This window comes from Perognathus longimembris, chromosome 3 (genome assembly GCF_023159225.1).
Source record: "Perognathus longimembris pacificus isolate PPM17 chromosome 3, ASM2315922v1, whole genome shotgun sequence".
NCBI classification, from domain to species: domain Eukaryota; kingdom Metazoa; phylum Chordata; class Mammalia; order Rodentia; family Heteromyidae; genus Perognathus; species Perognathus longimembris.
Genome location: NC_063163.1, coordinates 58,962,679 through 58,985,527, shown reverse-complemented (window position 1 = coordinate 58,985,527; position 22,849 = coordinate 58,962,679). Strand labels below are relative to the sequence as shown.

Genomic DNA, 22,849 nt, shown 5'->3' with positions numbered 1-22,849 from the left:
ATGTTTATCATCCTTTTCTATATGTGGAACTAACTTAAGTATCTTCAGCAGTGCTACCTCAGTGGTTGTGAATCCCTTTCCCCCTTGTTTATCAACAAAGTTTTTTTTTTTTAATTTATTTTTGCCAGTCCTGGGCCTTGGACTCAGGGCCTGAGCACTGTCCCTGGCTTCTTTTTGCTCAAGGCTAGCACTCTGCCACTTGAGCCACAGGGCCACTTCTAGCCGTTTTCTATATATGTGGTGCTGAGCAATCAAACCCAGAGTTTCATATATACAAGGCAAGCACTCTTACCACTAGGCCATATTCCCAGCCCTCAGCAAAGTTTTATTTCTCCAATTTTGAAGTATAGCTTTTAAAGGCCAAGGAAGGAGACAAAATGTGCCATACTGTAAACATTTGGGAAGTTAGGATTACATAATATTCCCTCAGGTATAACTATTGTAAAACCCAGTTTCTGACATATAGCAAGCATTTATAACTATTTAATTTAAAATGACTAAAAGAAGCCAAGCTTCAATGGCTCATGCCTAAAGTAGCTATTCTGGAGGCTGAGATCTGAGGATTGCAGAAAGTTCATTGTTACCAATTAACAAGCAAATTTCTTCCCATTAAAAAAAAAAAGATTTAAAATGCTGGGAAGCCAGTGGTTTATATCTGTAATCCTAGACACTTGAGAGGCTGAGACCTGAGGATCAAGATTCAAAGCCAGGTCAGGCAGGAAAGTCCATGAGGCTCTTAGGTCCAGTTAACCACCTAAAGGCCTTAAGTGGTGGTATGGCTCAAGTAGTAGAGCACCAGTCTAAAGCAAAAAGATAAGGAACACATCCTGATTTCAAGCTCCAGTAGTAGCACCAGAAAGAGAGAGAGAGAGAGAGAAATTTACAAATTATGTTTTGCAACTGTGCCAGTCTTAAGGCAAATAGAAGCCAGGTTGGATTTAGTCTCCTTTTTAAAAAAAATATATATGTAACTAGTTTTTCTAAAAAAAAAAAAAGAAAGAAACACTTTCATGGTATCTCAGTATATTGTGGGCACAATGTATTGTGCCTAATGGAGATGACAGCAAAATGATTTACAGAAATAATACATGTGGGAATTACCAAAATTACAAGAAAGAAAAAAAACCATTTAGTGGGAGAAAGCATGGACGGAGCCTCAGCATTATGAAGGTCAAGGTAAAAGTCCCAAAAGGGACCCTAAATAGTAAAAATGAGATTGGAAAAAGGTTGTTAGAGGCTAAATAAAATATGAAGAGCCTATATATTCTAAGAACCATGGAAATTTATGGAAACAGCTGAGTGACATAGCCAAACGTACCTATATAAAGATTGTACTGGAGTCATTGGAGGAAGAATATGAAACTACTTAAGACACAAGGGATGGCTGGGAGCATGGTTCAAGTGGTAGATCACCTGCCTAATAAGCATGAAGCCCTGAGTTCAATCCCTGTGCTAAGAGTGAGAAAGAGAAGATGACAAGAGCTTATATGAGAAAAATTAAAAGCACATTAGGCACAGTGGTGCATACTTATAATCTCAACTACTTTGGTTGATGAGATTGGGAAGATCATAGTTCAAAGCCAGCCAGAGAAAAACATTAGTGAGCCAACTTCAGTAAAGCAAGTCAGGCACAGTGACTCATGCCTGTAGTTTCAGCTAGATAGGAGGCATAGGTAGAAGGATCACAGTTCAAGTCCAGCCCAGGATAAAAGCAAGACCATTTCCCAAAAATAACTAAATCAAAACAAGGACTGGGAGCATAGTTTAAATGTTACAGCATGTGCCTAGCAAGTACCATGAGTTCACTTCTAGTACTAAAAACAATACAAGACCCACCAGGCACTGGTGGCTCAAGCCTATAACCCCAGAAACTCAGGAGGCTGAGAGCTCTGAGGATCACGATTCAAAGCCAGCCCAAGCAGGAAAGTCCATGAGGCTCTTTTCTCCAATTAACCACCAAAAAGCTGCCAGTGAAACATGGCTCAAGTGGTAGAGAAAAAAAGCTCAGGGACAGTGCCCAGGCTCTGACTGAGTTCAAGCCCCAGGATTGGCACTAATAATGATAATGATTATAACACAAGACCCAAATAAAACTGTTGAGTTTGCTAGTGTTTTAAGGAAATTGTATTATAAAAAGTTTTGTTTAGAGTCTGGTCAACATCATGGCAGCTATTAAAGCAAACACTAACCTATGTGCTAAGATCAAACTCTTCACTGCCATCCCCTCAAAACCCTGCCTACCACTGCTAATACCAGCACCATAAATAAAATCTCTCTTTCTGAGCCAACTAGATAGTCTGACCAATTTACTCTACATCTAAATAAATGGATCAACACAGAATACTTATGTTATTATTCATCCTGCTAAGCTTTCTCAACACTTATGGCATATATTCAGGACCAATACTGAATGTATGGCATTTCATTTCCGCTTTTGGTTGGGTATATTTATTCTATTTCACTGGATCAGGTTAGATAGAAGCTTCTTTTATTATTTATGTCATAAGCTGTAGAATGAAGAAGAGTTGCAATTAAACCAAACTAATGGTTAAACCCAACTTAATGAAGGAATGGATAGCAACCAGAGTACCTGGAATCACAGAAGCTCAACTCTGCCAGTTTATAAGACAGAAACTATGTGCCCTTCTGGATTCTCACTGTGAGAATGTGAATGTTAGAAACTTCAGTTTGGCTGGATGGGAATCATTTTAAGAATTAAATATATGAGGAGCAGTTTATATTTACTAGGCAGCCAATAGCTTATTCTACCTACAAACAACACATGTACCAGTTCTATTTTTTTTAATGATGATAAAAAAAAGATGGGGGCTAACTCAGTGTTTAGAGATTCAAATACTCAAAGAAATTATGGACCCCTAATAGAATAAGGAGAAATATACCCCAGGACTAATACACATACTCAATGAAAGGGACTTTCAATCTGTCTCTAGATATTGAGGAAACAATCATTACTGACGCCCATCATCATGTCCTCAAAACACAATGTTCTTAGTTTTAGACAATCTGGCTTTCTGCAAAATTATCTAACACAAAAAGGCAGCTCTTTTACTTCCAATATTACCCAAAATTGAGGGAAGGGATCATTGCAAAGGAATTACCTATTTCTACAAGCTTTCTCCCACTCTGACCAAATATTATTCAAATGGAGATACAAGTAGATTAAAAACACATTAGATGTTCTTGTCCAGAAATATGCCTGAAAATGTACATCTTAGTTTAAGTCTAGTCTTGATATCTCTGGGTTCCTATCTGCAACCCAGAGTCTGTCTCGTATAGTTCAGTAGAAGCCCTTTTCACTTCTCTATTCATGAGACAGAATTATTTGAAATTGAGTTAATTACAAAGATGGGACCAAGTTAAATTAGGGATTTTTTTTAAAGAGTTCTCACTGTGTGACCCAGGCTGGCCTTGAACTTAGAATCTTCCTTCCTCAATTTCCTGAGTTACAGGTGTGAACTAATATATCTGACTTTTAAAAAATTATCTTTTGGAATAAATTGGGCTGAAAATTTCCCAAGAAAGAGAGAATGGGCTGAAAATTTCTAGAAAGAGAGAATGGGAAAAGTACAAGCTTCAGAGGTGATACAGTCTCTAACTCCATGTTAATTACTGTTAAGTAGCAATAATACTTAAACATATTACCACATCAAGCATAGAATCAAACTGGGCTTTTTGTTTCTTGTTTTAGCTTTTTGTTTCTTTTTTCCCCCTTTGTTTTTTCACTTGTTCTACTAGTTTTCCCAATTGATCAGGCCAAAAGGAAGTAGAACTTTCTGAGGAACATTCCGTATGATATATGCTGCTACATCTATGTATGAAGATAGTAGAAAAACCCACCAAATTAAACAATATTGGGGGGTGAAGAGGGTAATAGAGGATATTATCTGATTAAAATATATACATGTGTGAAATACCTCGGTGAAACCTGTTAATATACTCCCAAAATAAATCAGAATGACAGAATAAAACAGGCTGTTAGGAGGTGGCATACCAATGTGTATGGGAGGAAGGAGATGAAGAGGGTAAATAAGGATTAATATGGTCAAAATATTTTATATGTAGGTATGAAAATAAAACCATCAGTTCAAACAGTTTCATGAAGGGAAGTGGTTGAGGTTGATGAGGTACATTGTATCGAAATGTCACAATGAAAGCCTCTCCCACAATGTATGCTAATAAAATTTTAAAAGAAATGTTGGATTTAAGTGTCATTACACTAGAGACAAATGGTAACACTGAATGCATGTATGAGAAATATGAAGGCAGCTTTGTGTTAAGATGGTGACATTGAGATACCTTGTAAAGCTGGAATGTGTTAACATATCTTCCTCCACTAGGTGGGTCTCTTCTCCTCCCTAAGTATTTTGCTCTCCCTCTTCACAGAATACTAGAGACTAAATAATGTCATAAGAAAAATACATAAAAGTACCTTTATTTTTTTTCTTCCAGTTTAGTTACTAGCATCCTATAACTGGTAAGGATAATAACAACCAAATCAGTTGTTTTACTACAAAAGTTCCTTTATGGATTTCTTTACTTTTCAATTTCTCTCCATTCCATTGTACTCTGTATGCGGTACTATCCCAATCCTCCTCAAATATGAAAAATCTTAATATTTGCCACTAAAATCATCATAATTTTTATTTTACTCTAAACATTTGTAAGGTAAAATAAAGTTCCTTAGTTTTCCAAGAAAACCTTTGAATCAGGTCTACATTAATCTTTTCAGTGTATGCCTCCTTAATAGTCTACATAAACTAACTCCAAAGTTATCTTACACAAAAATCTTTCAGTGTTAAATGTACTTCCTAACACTCACTAATTGGAAAGAAAAACTAAATGTGGAGATAGCTCTAACTCTCTCAATCTGGCCCTGTGGGTATTTTCAAGATTATTCTCAAGCAATATGTTCTCTCTGTCTCTCTCTCTCTCACACACACTCACACACACACACACACACACACACTGTTATATTTTCACTAGCAAACAAGAAAGTAAAAATAGTAAGATTTTATCAATTAATTTTGAATTTCCAAATGCAAACAATGACTTCTTCATGAAGACTGGGCATTTATCTATTTGTTACCAGAAGAGTCCTCAATATCTGTAATATTACTTGCCACCTATTAAACATTGTTTAACAAAGGAGTATCTTTATTCTTAATAAGAATATTGCTGCTGTATTGGAAACACATTGTATGTATAAAGAAAACAAAACACAAAAATTTTGTGAAATGTTTCATGGATTCTTTTGCCTCTATCAGAAAGAATTACACCGCCCCATTCGTAAGGAAATGGAAGGACTTAGGAAAAAAATCATACGAAGTGAAGTGAGCCAGACCCAAAGAAACATGAACTCTATGGTTTCCCTCATAGGGAATAATTAGTACATGTCTAGGATAGTCCTAGCAGAAGATCACAATAGCTCAATAGCTATGCCCGTATGAACACACAAGATGATCCTAAGCAAAATGAACTTCAAGTTATGGAAATAAGTGGTATATCATTGTTGTTATTTTCAACATGCCATGTGAAACCATACCCTTTTTTTTTTTATTGTATTCTCTTCCCATGGTTTTACCCCTGATATCACTGTAACTGATTTTAGTACCCTGGATATTGTATATACATGTATTGGAACTAGGGAAGGACAGGGAATACCAAAATCGAGAGACAAAGGATAAAAAGACAAACCAATGCAACAGCAATACTTACAAAACTATATGGAGTAAACCAACTGTACGACTCATGGCGGGGGGAACCAAGGGGAAAATGAGGGAGGAGGTAACAAGTTGGATAAGAAATGTACTCACTGCCTTATGTATAAAATTGTAACCCCTCTGTACTTCACTTTGACAATTAAAAAATAAAAATTTAGATTAAACACTTTAAAAGTTTGTATAAGTTTGAAATCACGTTTCAAGCAATTTAACATTTTATACATTTCAAAGATATGTGCAATGACTATTTGATGTTAGGAGAGTCAAAATTGTAGTGTAGGTACAGAAAATTGTTCCAAAATAATGTGATAAAGAATTTATAGTATAGATACTTTGTTTCTGAAACTTCTGTATTTTAACTTTCATACCCAACCTATGACTATAAAAATTATATTAGATTCCTGCTTTATAGCACAGAAGATTATACCTTAATTCTTCAATTGCTATAGTTTTCCCGATATTATATTCCAGAAATATAAACTGTGTTTGTATCCCTTTAAATAAAAGTGAGGAAAGGAAAAAAATGTGAAATGTTTCATGGGTTCTTTTGTTCCACCAAATTTTATAGTTTCTTTTAAAATTTAAATGAGTAAGGCTTCATGATGCTAAGTTCAAAAGTCATTAGTGATAATTTATCAGGTTCCTATTTTTCCAGATATAAACATACAATCATTGGCCCAGAGGGTATAATTTTTCAGTAGTCTTAAACATTAAGGTTCAGGAAGACCCTTCTTATGAATCTCTTCATGTTTCACAGGTCATCAAGAACAAAATTAACTATTATGAAATAGATATTTTGACAGTGAATAAGGCAAAGTGAAGGAAAAGGAAAAAAAAACAATTCACAATAAAATCTGTTTTAATATTTATTGTTAGAAATGGATCTTTAATGCATACTTTGTGTTTATATAAATTCTACATTCTCTTAAAGCTTTTTCTTTTGTTTTCTTTGGAGTTCTTTTTTTTCTTTTTTGGCCTCCAAGTGAACTTAACACATTATCTATGTTTTTGGTTCTTTATAGACTTTGTTTTTTAGGTTTAAAAATTAATTTTGAGACACCATGCATATTGTATATCTTACTTAATCCCAAGAATTGCTTGCACTTCCAAAAAGTCACAAAAAGGCTGAACTCATAACCTTTATGTCCTAAATTTCCCTTGTTCCATTTCTGAATAAAGAAATACTTGTTCAGTACTATGTATGCTTGCTACCTAAAAACTCAAGATTGTCAGAGACGCTTCAGTAAATTATCTCTAGCTTAAGAATATATCTTATTCCACTTTCTCTCAGAAATGACCTTGTCAACATTAAATATTGTGCCATATGCAGTATTTTCCCAAAAGCTTAAATAAGAATCAAACTTGTACTTTCTAGACTGTATATTTAACTTTAAAATTATATATCTATATATACACATATAGTATGCTGCATGTTAAATTATCACTTCAAGTAACTTGAATATATTTAGCAAACATATTTAGCCAAACATTCTTTCAGACTTAGATACCACTAAGCTTATGAAACTTGAAAATCCAAGTAAAGTCTGCGGTAATATTAAGAAAAAGAAGACTGATTTTTGAACTTACAGAATTGTGCAGATACAAAAGTGCTTAGCATGACAAAATTACCAAAATAAAAACATTTTGAAAGTTATTTGGTTCTAGCAATATTAACTACTCTGTACTTTTGGATAATTGAACATTTGCATTTTAAATTTTATATAAATGTCCTCTTTTTAACAAGTTAAAAAAGCACACAAAAAATAGTTCAAACTATAATCTGTTATTTTTTCATCCTGGTTAATTCATCACAGATAACTCAACAAAAGAATGTTTGAATACTCAGCTGTATTAAAATACAGTATTTGAATAGATCACATCACTTCATCCATTGTTCGCTACCCCGGATCCTAAAACAGGCTGCCGACAGACTGGACAAGTACAATTCTCTGAGAGCCATCGGTCAATACAGTGGATGTGAAATTCATGCATACAAGGTAATTGCCTGAGCTTGTTTCCAGTTACGTAGTCACTAATACAAACACTACAGATCTTACCTAATTCACTATCAATACCATTATGCTCATAGTTCCGGGTTGAAAGATTGTCAATCTGCTCTTTGGTTAAACCACGTATAGGTTCATCATCACCCTCATTTAGTAAAAAGAAGTGAGCAAGACGAAGAATAGGTAAGGTTCCAGTTTCAACTAAATTGTTTGAATTTTCCAATTGCCTGCTACCTCTGTTGTCTCTGTTTCGAACCTGTGGCTGGGTGGTCTCATTTTCACCTGACATTTCAGTGCTGCTTCCTTGGCCTCGCCTATCTCGTGATGAACCTACACTACGCTGGCTGCTGTCATGACCTGAACCTAAGTTACTCAGTTCTGAGTGCATCTCTGGCAAATACTGACCATTTCTCTGAATCTCTGACTCAGACTCAGCCTCCATTAGAGAACTTAGTTCTCCAAACCCAGTCATGATCTGCCTTAAAATTGACCGAAGAGCCACTGAGGATGGCTCAACAAGCTCATTCTCAGAAACCCTCCGAAGGGGAACTGTTATAGTGCTAACATAGGTTCGAATACCTGACCTTTCTAAACGAGAAATAGTTCGGCGAAAACCCCCACTATTGCTCTCAACAGTGACTGTATTTTCTGCTAGCCCTACTCTAGATCGGGTTCTATTTGCAATACTATCCCGATCTCTACTTTCTCCAGGACGAATCCTTCTCACTTGAAGGTCCAGTGTGATTGTTGGATGTCGTCGTACAGCAGTTGATGATCTGCTAGATTCTTCTCCTTCTTCTACTGTTATTCTTGACACAAGTCTTGAATTAGAGAATGGGGCATGTGTAGTATCTCGGCGTCCCCTATCCTGTTCTAAAAAAACCTGAGTTATACCTCTCCTTCTAATAGACCTTCTAATGGTTTGCTGCAAAGGTCTGCTTTCCCGTTGAGAATTGTAATAAACAGTGCCACTCTGCCTATGAATTGGTGAACGGCTTCGACTACTGAAAGTAGACCGTAATCTTATTGGCTCTAATCTTTGGTTTGTATTCCTCACTGTAACATTACTTCTAGCCCCATTTTCCCAAACATGTGCTGCTCCAAATCGCTGCCCCTCCCTCTGCCTGAGTTCACTACCTGATTGGTTTGTGTGAGTACTAAAATTAGTGCTAGGAGAACTAGTTCTAGGAATGCTAACTGCTTCCCCGATGCCATTTCTTGACCTTCCCAGTGTTGAGGATGATCCTTCAACCAAATTCTGCCCCCTTGAACCAAGCCTAGTCCTTGGACGATTAGGACGACTACCACTGGAATTCATTGAGGTTTGGCTTCTTGTTCGCCTAGCCACAGGACTAGTTGATCTTTGTTGCCTATTTCTAGTATGATCTCTGCTAATATCTGACAATGGAATGTCCATGTAATCTTCTCTAGGAACTTCAAATCCTCTATTCTCATGATTTATGTGGATTTCCAGACTAAACCGAAACTCTCCACTATTTGGGTTTGCTCGACTCACAGCTCTCCAAGTTTGGTTCCCATTTTGTCCACTTCGTGTAGCATTTCCTGTGCGACGAAAGGTGTTCAACCATTCCATCAGAGAATCTTCATTTGAACTTTCACTAAGAATTTCTGAATCTGAAAGGCAAATTAAATCAACTATAGGTCTATTTCTAAAATCTATCCTTAGATCCTTATTGAAAGCTTGTAAAAATAAAAAAAAATAGAATTTGTATTAAAGAATGACTGTGTTTTTAATTAATGTAAAAAGGTTAAAAGGGTTAGGCATGTACTTGTAATCCTAGCTACCCAGAAGACAAAGCTTGGGAAAACTGCAGTTAGAAGCTAGCCTGGACAAGTTAGCAAGGCCTCTCCTCCCACACCCCCATCTCAATCAACAAGCCAGGCATGGTGATTTCTTTACTGTGGTCCCATTTACTGGGAGTTATAGGTAAGAAGATTGAGGTCTGAGACTGGCCCCAAGACACAATTGAAAAAAAAAAAAAGAAAAAGAAAACCTAAAGCAAAAAAGGCCAGGGGCCTCAAGTGGAAGAACACCAACTTAACAAGCAAAAGGCTACAAGCTGCAAATTCAAGTCCTGGTACTACAACGGTGGCAAAACAAAACAAAACAAAAAACATGAACTTTGTAAGAGTATATATAACAAACATACTAAAACAATTAAACTACTATTTATGTGATTATAAAACTTTATATACTATTTATACAAAATTGTGGAGAAATCTACTTTCTTGTTTTATATCTGCTTGTTATTAAGAAAATGAGAACTATATCTGAAACCAAAATTTTACATTTGTGATTATTTTCCTCATATACTAGAAGCAATAAAATACAATGGCAAACTTCATCCAAAATTCATTTTATATCTGGAATCGTTCCTTAGGAATTTTATACTATTTCTCAGGACCTGCCAAAAACTATACATCTAAAGAAACCTAGCTTCCTGAATAAAATGTTAGAACCATATTAGCTGCCTTTGTGTGAAGTGAGAGTTTTATATGGCTTTATATTTGTTTTTAAATAAGAGGTACGAATCTCATAGGGTTATTGTGAATATAAAATAAGATACTGAATATAAAGTGATTAACACCTGACACAAAGGTAGGAAGTATATGCAATAAACATTCTCAACTTACATTATTTCATTTAGATGTAAACTCCATGAAGACAAAGATATTTGTCTCATTTTACTCATTACTAGTTCTCCAGCCTAAAAGGTGGGTACCAGTGGCTCACACCTATAATCCTAGCTACTATATAAATATACCAGAAAGCTGAAATCTGAAGATTTGGGTTCAAAGCCAGCATGGGCAGACAAATCCCAGAGACAAATCTCCAATTAACCAACAAAGAGCTAGAAGTGGGGGTGTGGCTCAAGTGGTAGAGCACCAACCTTGAGCAAAAAAAGCTAAGCAAGGTCCTGAGTTCAAGCCCTAGTACTGGTACAGTATACACGTATACACAAACACACATTTACACACAGACACACTCTCTCTCTTAATTCCCAGCTTCTACAATAGTTGCAAGACTAGTGAGACTCACAATACTATGAAATGAACCACTTTATAAATCAATGTGTCCCAGATAAATTTTTCATTATGATAGAGCTACTATGCTAAGCTTAAATATTTCATCTGTAACCAGAGAGTTTAAAGTATAAAACTCAATAAAATATTTTGATTTTTTAAGTACATTTGATATATTTTCACTGAGTATAAAACTCAATAAAAATACTTTGAGACAGACGTTGACTTTAAAATCTGTTCAAATCAGAAATACCTATTAGAAAAACTTTATTTCATTAAAATATTGCAATCTAGCTTATAAACTTTTTTTTTTCTTCATAAATGTTGAAGCTTGTTTTTCTTTTAATGTTTAAGTTAAAGCTCTTAATCCTTGATGGTGCAGTAAAATAGTGACCTTAGCTAGATTCTAAAAATAATAAGCTACTTGATGAGTAAAACATACTTAAAAGACCAACATGAGAGGTTTTTCAATACAACTTACATATCTGAACACAAAAGTGGGCTAATATCTAATTTCCATTTTAGTTTGAAAAAATATGAGTAAAAGGCAGGTGAATAATCATGCTTAATGCTAGTCCATCTTTGATTAATTACAATGCAATGACAACAGTGAATATAGACAAGTTAGCTCAATTTCCTCCTACTCTTCTTCTATTATAAATTACAAGCATGGCAAATGGACATGGAGACAACCTGGCCTAGGTGCCAGCCAGTACCTAGCTGTGGATGTAACTAAGCATGACCATGCAAATGATACTCTGGAACAGAGAAGTATCCATAAACCACTCTGCAACAGGAGAAATGTTTTATATTTGTGCAGTCCAGTTGCATGTGACTGGTGAGAAGCTGAATGTAGCTGGTATGACTAAGGAACTTCCTTATAAATTTATTAAATTAATTAGAAAGTCACATTTGGCTAGTAGCTACTTTATAGATGGTACAATTATAGACTCACTCTGTTAGTTAGGTAGTTCCTAGGATTTGTGAAACAAATTTGTCTTCTCTGAGTGTTAGCACAGAAAAAAAAAATTCTATTTTATAAAGCTATTGCATTTTGAAAATTTACTGAATTCACTATAATTGGTACGATCATTTTGACATAATAGGTGAAATTACAAATAAATATATCTGGGGATGTGGGGATGGAGACAGAACTGATAAGAGGAACACCAAAATTAGGTATTATTTCTAGCTTTATTGACGTTTACTAGTTTGATTTTTTTGTTTTCAGAGCTGAGGACTAAATTCAGGGCCAATGCCATTCCACTGAGCTAAATCCCCATATTCCCAATACTTAGGGGTTTTTTTTGTGGTGTTTTTTTTTTTGCCAGTCCTGGGGCTTGAACCCAGGGCCTGAGCACTGTCCCTGGCTTTGTTTTGCTCAAGGCTAGCACTCTACCACTTGACCCACAGCACCACTTCCAGCTTTTTCTGTATATGTGGTGCTGAGGCATTCAACCCAGGACTTTATGCATGTTAGACAAGCGCTCAGTCACTAAGCCACATTCCCAGCCCTTAGTTTGAATTTTTAATAAAACCTTTTTTATATTATTGCTATGTTTGTTTAATAAAACAACAAATAAAAAAGTCTTTAAAAGAAATAAAAACAGGTGTCCTGATTTGGTCTCTCTGCATACAAATTGTTAGAAGCTAAGCCTAGTTAGAACACTGTAGAAAAGTAGTGTATATAGTCTAAGATTAACTAGAATTGTTTCTAATTAACTTAATTCTATACTATTTCATGTAATGAAAGCTTTCTGAAGGCAATCTGTGTGTATAAGACACTTTATTCACATTTTTTATCTATGCTGTCTATCATACATAAACATTACCTGAAAACATCAAAACTAAATATACTACACAAGATACAGTATTTCCTTTACTTATCACTGCTCTAATCAAGCTTATTCTTTACGGAAAGGACTCCATATTACCTCTATTATTTGTCCCATTTCTCAAGTCAGGCTGAGATGCTAATTGTTCCTTCACTGTATCTAGCCGCTGTTGTAGTTCTTCTGATGTTATTTCTCCTGAAACAATGAAAAGCAACAATTTTAAATTATCAAGTTTTATGAGAACTCATGAAGGCTGAAACTAATTTTTAGCAAACTATAGAAAACAATGTGCTATTATTTTCATGTTGTGTAAACTTAAAATACTTAACTGACACATATATACATCAATTTGCTTGTGTCTCATTTAATGTTATTTTGTTAAAATTAATTAAAATATGATTTGAGTAATTGGCAAAAACACTGTTACTTGATACATATAGGAACCTATAAACAATAATTAGGTGCATTTTTGTCAGACTTAAAAAGAAATTAGGCTGAGTATAATGACTCATATGTGGAATTCCAGGTGCTTGGAAAACAGAAATCAAGAAGTTCATGGCTCAATGCCAGCCTAGGCAAAAAGTTAGCAAGACTTTCCCACACACCCCAAAAATTAGCAAACTGTGCAAGGTTGACATGGCTGTATGCATATGTAAGAAGATCTTGGTCTAAGAGAGCCCAGGGCAAAAGCAGTAAAGCAAAAGTGCTAGCCTGGAGCCTGTGTTAAAAACGAACAAACATAAATAACAAATAAGAAGAAATTAACAAGGGAAGCCAGGCCCCGATGATTTATGTCTGTAACCCTAACTATAACTACTCAGGAGGCTGAGATCTGAGAATCATGGTTTGAACCAGCCTGGATAGGAAAGTCAGTGAGATTCTTATCTCCAGTTAACTATCAAAAAGGCAGAAGTGGAGTTGTAGCTCAAACAGTAAAGTGCTAGTCCTGGGCACATAAGCATTGGAGTAGAGCACAGAAGCTCAGGGACAGCTCCCAGGTCACATGTGCGCGCGCGCGCGCGTGTGTGTGTGTGTGTGTGTGTGTGTGTTTGTGTGTGTACATATACACATATATATACACATATGCACACATACATATAAACATATATATAGAATATTTTAACACATCTTCCTTTACTTGAAATTTACTTTATTACATAAGCCATCAACATAAAAACAACAATATCTGAAAACAGAAATTTCAATTTATTTCTAAAATAAATTTGTAAAAAAATATAAAGCACATTGAACTTTGGGGGCTATTACTTTATAGCTTAATACTTATTAACACCCCAAATGAATTAGACTTCAGTTTCAAGTCTAATTATAAATATTTTGTAAATATTTTATAAATATTTTGTTTCACTTTAGGGAAATGGGGAGTTTGGGGTATAACTCAATAGTAAAACACTTGCCTAGCATTCCCTAGGTTCAATCCACAACAATGTAAAACTGAAAGAAGGGGGGAGGTAGTAGCAAAAGAGAGAAACAGAACTATATTCTTGAATATGTGTTCAAGTACTTAACACTTACATTAACCTGTTTGAAATTTGTGTTGGTCCACATATACGTATTCTTCTCATCAAATACGAAGTGAGCTAATTATTTTTCTACTGTTATTTTGTAAAGTTCACAAAAACAGTACATAATATTTTGGCAGAGGAAAGAGAGGGGCCCTAGCTATCCTTATTTGAAATGTTTCTTTCCAATGATGAGAAAAGACATACTCTCTCTCATCCATATCTTACCTGGGGTGCCTAAAAGATTATGGTCTCTCATTAGCCGATAATCTTCATCATTCAGTTCATTAATAAACTGATAATATGCTTCTTCTCTGTGGAGACGCTCTTGCTGCCATCTTCTCTCATTTTCACGATGATTTTGGTCTTGAGATGAAGTTTCTTCGCCACCACCAACAGATCTAGGTCTAGACTGATTCATACTGAGGCTCTGGGATTCCTGTTCAAATACACACACACACACACACACACACACACACACACAGAGAGAGAGTATAATCCAAGTTATTAATCATAGACTGCATATTTTAAACTTTGCATTTTTAAATTCAAATTTTTTTAATTTTGTGCCTTACTCAAATACTACTTTTATCAAATCTTGCAGTGGGAGAACTTAAGGCAAAATTTTTTTTTAAATAGCTTCTAGAAGACAACACATTTGGACCTACTACTTTGCCTTATGTATTTAGCCACACAGAATTCAGCACAAATGCTTCATATCTGAAGACCAAATTTTCTTTTTTCCCCTCTTTGAGAGTCTGGTAAAGCTGATCTAAAAATCCTCACTCATGTTTCAAATATATGAGTACTTCATTTTAACACAGAAATTTTGAGCTTGAGTTATTCATGTTCGTAATAAGCAAAGAGATTTCCAGAAATGAATTCCTTCCAAAATAAAGGTAATAAAGGTAGTATCATCACCACAATCTCACTGCACTTTGACTTAAAAGTAATTTACCTATTCTGTCTTCTGAACAGACTTGGAGTTGATCTTCCCTTAAAGCTCAACAGGAGGGCTATGAAATCCAATAGGAAACAACAGAATTGTGCAGCTCTGAAGTTTGTGGGAGTTCTTCAAAACTCTGTGCTTCTCCATACTGCCTTTATCTCACAGACTGGAATGCTTAGGTCCAGGGATTTCTGACTGCCAGTGATACTTCCTGACTTTGCCTAAGCAGATGCTATTTTTGGATTACCTTCAAATGTCATTCCTAAGTAACTTATTTTTATTTATAAAGGAATCAAGAGATAACCATTTGTCCCATTTTAGAATTTTTTTTTCCCCTAGTCCTGGGGCTGAGCACTGTCCCTCGCTTCTTTTTGCTCAAGGCTAGCACTCTACCACTTGAGCCACAGCACCACTTGCAGCTTTTTCTGTACATGTGGTGCTAAGGAATTGAACCCAGGGCTTCTTGTATGCTAGAAAAGCACTCTACCTCTAGCCCACATTCCTAGTCCCCTCATTTTGGAATTTTTAAGCACATCAAGCTAGTAAGTTACTAATATAGGAGTTTATCACTGACATGAAGGAATTCTTTTAAAATCCAGATACCCAGATCTCATTCCCAATCCATGGTCAAAATTTTCCAGGGTAGGGTTCAGGTCTATCATTAATAGCTAATGGAGGTGTTCTGTTGAGGAAATAAACTATTCTTTGGCAATTTTTTGGTGTGCTCACTAAGAGATATGTGTAACAATACAACACCTGACTGAATACAGTCTGGAGAACAAATGGCTAGGCTGCCAGGGAAGCAAATGTTGCAACTCTACCTCTCAAAATATAAAGCAAGCTGCTTTACACAGAAGTTAGCCTAGGAGTCTAAACTACTGTAAGAGTAGGTAACTATCCAATTTCTGTGTATTTTAAATTGCAAATTCAAGGTGTTTTTAGTGGTTATTACAATCACTCTGAATCAAAGATTTAGTAGCACTGTCCACTAAAATGCTAGTTAGCATTATTTTAAATGCAAGATTTCCCATTTCCAGAACTGTCTGGCTCACAAAGCAGCAAAAAGCATTATATGGTGGTTATAGTAAGATTTTAAGCAACTTACAACGTGGAAAAACTGATACAAAACGCGGGACAGCCTACTACTAAAAGCCTAAAATTGTCTCTTCTGAGATATTATTTTTGTACAATTATCCACAATTAAATCAATGTGAATACCTTATTTTCCTTTCAACATGTCTTTAACATATGAAATCGTATCCCTCCTTCAGTTGTTTGTGCCTTTTTTGAGAGCTGCCCATCTGAAGCCATAAAAAGAGGGCTGAATTATTCATCAAGTTGCTTCTTGGAAGGCCAGAGTCTCCCAACTCTAAAGAAAAGCCAACGAATATTCGCCAGTGGATTTTGTTATAAGCTCACCCAGAAAATTAAGAGAGTCCCTATACAATCCGGTCATGAAAATCATCGCCACCCTCCGCCCCTCCAAGACCTAAGACCCATTATTTTTTCCCCTGGCACCACAAATTTAGGCCTTGCCTCCTACACCGTCACTGCTCCTGGGATTAGGCCGCCTCCTCTCGCAACGGCCTTCCTCTCCCTACCACGTACCCATTCGGATGCTGCAGGGGTGAGGTGATTCTACTTCTAAAACCCTTACTTTCTTGCCACCTCCGCCCTCCGCCTCGCTACTGGTTCTTCCCTTAGCCGTTGCGACAGAAGCTCGCGCCCGAGGGACCGTCCCCACTATACAACAAACAAACCGGGCTCCGGGGCCCAACCAACCTCTCCCCCAACCGGGTCTCAAGTAACGCTTCCCTTAGCGACCTAGATTCCCACAGGGAAGCAGGTGACAGACGGCGCTCCCGAGCCAATCCCCGGCTACGGAAGCTCATGTACAGAGCAATTAGCCAATCAGAGAAGAGGTGGGTGTCCCCCGCCCACCCACCCACCCCCCGGACGGCCTGTTTTCCGCGGCGTGTCCAGGAAGTAGTGGTGGTTGGGACCCCGAGCGACTGGCACTCCCCCCACCCCCCCACCCGGCCCACCTCAACTAGAACCGTCCGACCCGCCTCCGGCCCGGAAAAACAAGAGGCGGTACCGCGGGCGGCGGTCCTCTCCCGTGCCGGAGGCTGTGGTGGGGCAGCCGGACCGGGTGGCCGCGGCGCCTGGGGAGGCCGCGCAATCCTAGAATGGGGCCCGGCTGCAGTGTGGGGTCGCCGCGGCCGAGGGGAAGCTATGGAGAAGAATGGCAGGCCTCGGCCCGTCAGTTCCCAGCACCAGGCCGCGCGAAGGGAGGACGCTCAGCAGCGGGTCTGAAGCGCTCCTGTGGTCCGTGTGGAAACTGCCTCCGGAGGGAGCGAACGCCAGCGTTCCGCCCCCGCCACGCCGCGGTCACGGGGTCTCCTTTTCAAGTCCAGACTGCCTGGCCGCTCATTGCGGGAGGGCGGGGAGGCGGGGTAAAGATAGGGGGAGGAGCGCCAGCTCCCGGAGACTGAGCTTTCCGTGCTTGCAACGTGCCAGCACCTGCTTTGTGCGTTGGTGTTCTCCTGTTTGTCCCTCGTCTGATGACAGAGTGCAGTACAACTTGTCTGTTCCTGTCACTTAACTGCCCAAGTGTAGTGTGTTCATCAGCCTGGACTTTTTAGCTAGCCGAGACTTGGAAATGACCATAAATGGTACTAAGTGCTTTTTCTTTGACACTTCTGCAGTTCAAGCTTTAGATCACCCTACGTGCTAAGCAGGTCCTCTACCGCTTGAGCCACTCTTGTAATGTTTTTTGAGATAGGGTCTTGGTTTATGCCCAGACTAGCCTGGAATGTAACCCTCCTATTTGTGCTTTCTAGAGTGGATAGGATGATAGGCACATACCACTGAGTCCAGCCATTATTTGGGATGAAATCTCATGAACTTTTGCCTAGGCTGGAGTACTTCTGTACCTCCCAAGTAGCTAGGATTAAAAGCTTGAGCCATATACACCTGGCTTGTGGGGATTGGGTGGAGAACTTCTTTTTAATCCTAATTTGCTGCTGAAAAAGTAGCTTAAAACTCCCTGTGGTTTGAGTTGTTTTCTGAGATCTAACACCAAACTTACCTCGTTAATTTCTTCATTTGGGGTCAGTAGTCATCATCAGGCCCTAACCTAACATTTCCTGACACCCTGGCCATCCAAATGACTTAACCTCTCTATTAGCACCATGCAATGATTTATCACATTATCACATTTCTTCCTTCTTTCATTGTTGATTGACTTTTGGGGAGCTATTTCCATCTTTATGCTGTATGCCTTTATAATGAGATGCACTTCTTAGCATGAGTGGCCGGCCCTATCAGTATAGTTGGGGTAAATGGTCAAATTTTTAATCAGCACAGTGGTGTCAATAATAAAAAGGAAATATGCATGTAGAGCCAATTGCAAGGACCTGAAGATTTCTCTGCTGTACACTGTAAGTGATCTCTTAGCAACTGAACCAATCTCAACCTAACATAACTTCCTCTCTCAGGACTCAGCTCAAATCTTAGTTTTTTGTTTTTGTTTTTTTAAAGTACTTGAGTGTGAAATCAATGCTTGATACAGGTAGGCATTCTGCCATTGAGTTATGAGCTTTATGTTCAGCCTTTTTCTGGGCTGGTTATTTTAGAAATGGGGTTTTGCCTTCTTGCACAGGCACATACCTGTACTATGATCTTCCTATATTTCATTTCCCACAGTAGATAGGATAACAGGCACAAAGCATCACACCTCTTTCTTGTTGGGATATAGTTTCTCAGACTTTTCTACTTTGGCCTGGGTCCTACAAGTTTCAGCCTCTTAAGTAGCTAAGACTATTGGTGTGAGCCCCAGGTGCCCAGCTTCAAATATCTTTAATGAAATTTTCCTGATACACCCGAGGTGCTCACTTTAACCTCATCCAGTATCTACACATAAAACAGCTATACAATCTAACTCTTACACAACTCTATTTCTTTCCTTTTAATATTTTTTTCAGTACTAGGGATCAAACTGAAGGTGGCACTCATTCAAGCACTCTGCTTAGGCTGTATAAAACTATTTTAGCAAGTATCCTTCTATTTAATGAAGTGTGCCTATGAATTAGAGCCAGTGGTAACAGTGGTAAATGAAATGCCCTAGTGAACAAAGTCCTTGCCTTACTTTTTTTTTTTTTTTTTTTTTTTAGTGCTGGTCTTGGGGCTTTAAATCAGGGCCAGGGTATAATGACCCTGAGCTTCAATGCTCAAGGCTAGCACTCTACCACTTTCACAGCTCCACTTCCTTCTTTATATGGTAACTAATTGGAGATAAGAGTCTCACAGGGGCTGGGAATATGGCCTAGTGGCAAAAGTGCTTGCCTCGTATACATGAAGCCCTGGGTTTGGTTCCCAAGCACCACATATATAGAAAATGGCCAGAAGTGGCGCTGTGGCTCAAGTGGCAGAGTGGCCTTGAGTAAAAGGAAGCCAGGGACAGTGCTCAGGCCCTGAGTCCAAGCCCCAAGACTGGAGAAAAAAAAAAAAAAAAAGAGTCTCACAGGCTTTCCCACCCAGGTTTTCTGCAAAACCCTCAGTCTTCTGAGAAGTTAGGTGTATAGGCATGTGCCACCAATACTGGCCTTTCGGGTGTGTGTGTGTGTGTGTGTGTGTGTGTACTGGGATTTGGTACTCAGCTTTTTCTCACAAGGCTAGTGCTCTAGTACCTCAGCCACAGCTCCACTTGGGAGAGTACCTCAGCCACAGCTCCACTGGGGAAAAGAGTCTCACAGACTTTCCTGTCTAGGATGACTTCAAAATCTCAGTGTCCTAGGTAGCTAGACATGCCTTACTTTTCAGTGGAAAAAGATAGCCATTAAGCAAGTACTCTTAGTGGTTTTCTATTCATTTTTTCAGTCTTCCCTCACATAGAATCTAAGCCCCTTAAATGTGAAAAAAATCATTTTATTCATTTTTTTAAGTCTTAGAACTTAGCATAGCACTGGGAACAAGGCTCTTTCTGTTTACTGCATGGATGAACAGAAAATTACAATTCTGTAGCAAATAGGATTAGTACATGCTAGTACAATTATCTTAGATATTGAGAATATAGGTCAGGGAAAATAACACGTTATACATACAAAGTTCAAGCAGAAATCACTTTAAATGTTGATATGTGTTTTAAAATGTTAAATGGAGAATACATTTTACATTCTAAGAGCTAAAATATAAAAATATGGTCAAGTTTTTTTGTAAGAAGTTGTGGGTTACTGGAAGCAGAGTTGGGATGAATGTAGCATAAATCCAGCAAAGAGAAGTACATGTGATAGCTAGATAAAAGAGATAAATCATTCTGAGTATTTCCAAGTCAAATAAAATGCCAACATTTCTTGTCTAGACAATTTTAATAGTTAAATGTATCTGACCTTTTTTATGTGTGTGCATCTTTTAACTCCAGTTGTTTTTATACTTAAATGGTATAAAATAATTAAAACCATAACACTGAAAAGATTCTCTGTATATTTTTGCACAAAATGGACTTGACGGGCTGGGGATATGGCCTAGTGGCAAGAGTGCTTGCCTTGTATACATGAGGCCCTGGGTTCAATTCCCCAGCACCACATATACAGAAAACGGCCAGAAGTGGCGCTGTGGCTCAAGTGGCAGAGTGCTAGCCTTGAGCAAAAAGAAGCCAGGGACAGTGCTCAGGCCCTGAGTCCAAGCCCCAGGACTGGCCAAAAAAAAAAAAAAAAAAAATGGACTTGACATGTTCAAGAGACTTGACTTCATAAAATGACATCCTTAATTAAAATGTATTATATGAAAATGAGTAGTTAATTCAGACTTCTAAGTTTAAATCGAAATTTTATGAATATAGTGAAGGCAGCAGAAGAACAAAGAAAAACATGGGGTCTTTTTTTTCAGACAGGGTCATGCTATGTAACCTAGGCTGTAGGCTCATGAAATTTTATTGTTAATTTAAAAAATACTACTTAAGGATTCAGGAAGGAGTTAAATTTAACAGAAACAAATAACAAGCCAAATTTACAGAGTTCAAAAATGTTTATTTGAAAATGAGAAATGAAATAAGTATAAAGAATAAAATTGAAAGTTAGAGATTATTTCCAAATGACTATTTATCACTGTAGTAAAAAATATCAAATGCAAAAACCTAAAGTGTAACTAAGATGTTGAATTTGGAATCTAGATGCCTAATATCTACATTAGTAGTCATCCTATTTCTTTCTTTTAAAAAGTTTTTTATCGTTATTATAAAGGTGATATACAGAAGGGTTACAGTTACATAAGTTGGGTAAAGAGTCCATTTCTTTTTGAACAATGTTACCCCTTCCCTTGCTTTCTCTCTTATTTTCCCTCTTGCCCCTACCCACAAGTTGTATAGTTCATTTTCAACATGTTGTCTTGTGAATACCACTGCTACATTTGTTTGCCCTTTGTTCCTCCATCACCCTACTTCTTTCTACCCTGGAATTTGCTAACCTACTTTCTGTATTTTTGGATTTACCTATTATACACATTTCAAGCTGATGAAACTATGTACTGTGTTGTCTTTTGTGTATGGATTCTTTAACATAGCATGATTTTTTTTATAGGATCATCATTTTATAGCATGTTTCAATATTTCATTTCTCAAGGGAAACTTCTGAATAATTCTTTCTGTGCAGAAAACTACCCTCAAGGACTCTCCTGATAACTATTCTTAATTAGGGCAATGATTGTCTTGGGTTAGGTTGTTTAGAAACAGAGCCAGAGATAAGGATTCTTGCTTGCTGTGTATTAGGGAGGACTCTGTAGGAAATGGGATGGACGGAGTAGAAAGACAAGAAAATGAGGAATGAAACATGATATTACAAAATACACTATCACATACTGCCCATGGAGGACAGCTCTTTGTGTCTCCATGCCAGTCTGTCATTAAGTGATACCTACAGGAGAGAGGGAATACCACAGGTAAGCTAGCTTCTATTTTAGAAAGTCTCTAGAGAGGAAGGCAACTCAGGGCCTACATGCTGCCCCTTAGTGTTTTCACACAAGACTGGCACTCTACCACTTGAGCCAGAGCTCCAGCTTTTTGGTGGTTAATTAGAAATAAAAATTCTCATGGACTTTTCCTTCCCAAGCTGTCTTTGAACTTCAATTACCAGATCTCCACCTCCTGAGTATAGCTAGGATTACAGGCCAGACCCACTGGTTTTAAGACCCCTACTATCATCCTCTTACCAGCCTATGGTTGCTATTCTTTCCTGTTTACAGTTACTACTGAGTACAGAAATATCAATAAATGTTCTCAGTGGATTCCCACTGTTTTTTTCTCTGTCCTGATTATGTAGCAGCATCCCCATCTCTTTTTAATAGTTTGCTTTCTAGTCTTCTGGCATAGGAGCCCATAGTCACCACCGAACAGTTGTATTGCTTCAAGCCCACAGTTGGACTCACTCTGTCCCCTGAGAAAGGCATCCAACCTCTAAGCATTAGGCTGACAGCCTAAAGCTGCAGGAACAAACCACAAATTCTCTAAATGTATCACTGAGAGTGATGGTGAGTGAGACATTCCTGCTTAGTCCTCAATCTCAGGATCCAGTTATTCTTTTAAGGGAAACATAACACTGTACAGTGGCTGATGGCCAACAGAGTTAACCACAGGATATTATTTCCAAGGTGATGTCTCAGCTATGCTTTGAACAGACAATTGTTCCACATGATCAATTTGATACTCTCCAATTGGTATGGTATATCTGGAAGATCCTTGGTTAAGTGCCTCCCACAA

General features: G+C 37.7%; 1 protein-coding gene across 3 annotated transcripts; it reads right to left on the bottom strand.

The window, feature by feature from the left end:
- Positions 1–6,596: 6,596 nt before the first annotated feature.
- Rnf6 (ring finger protein 6) lies at positions 6,597–18,475 on the bottom strand. 3 transcript variants are annotated; one of them, XM_048341618.1, is made up of 5 exons: positions 17,142–18,475; positions 16,315–16,397; positions 14,376–14,586; positions 12,727–12,822; positions 6,597–9,382 (listed from the first exon to the last, which is right to left on the bottom strand). In XM_048341618.1, the coding sequence occupies exons 3-5, from the start codon at positions 14,566–14,568 to the stop codon at positions 7,626–7,628; spliced, it is 2,046 nt and encodes a 681-aa protein (XP_048197575.1). In that variant the 5' UTR covers positions 14,569–14,586; positions 16,315–16,397; positions 17,142–18,475; the 3' UTR covers positions 6,597–7,625. The 3 variants fall into 3 exon arrangements, with proteins under 3 accessions (XP_048197575.1, XP_048197576.1, XP_048197574.1); XM_048341619.1 differs by lacking the exon at positions 17,142–18,475 and adding an exon at positions 16,879–16,897; XM_048341617.1 differs by lacking the exon at positions 17,142–18,475 and adding an exon at positions 16,705–16,864.
- Between the last annotated feature and the right edge of the window lie 4,374 nt (positions 18,476–22,849).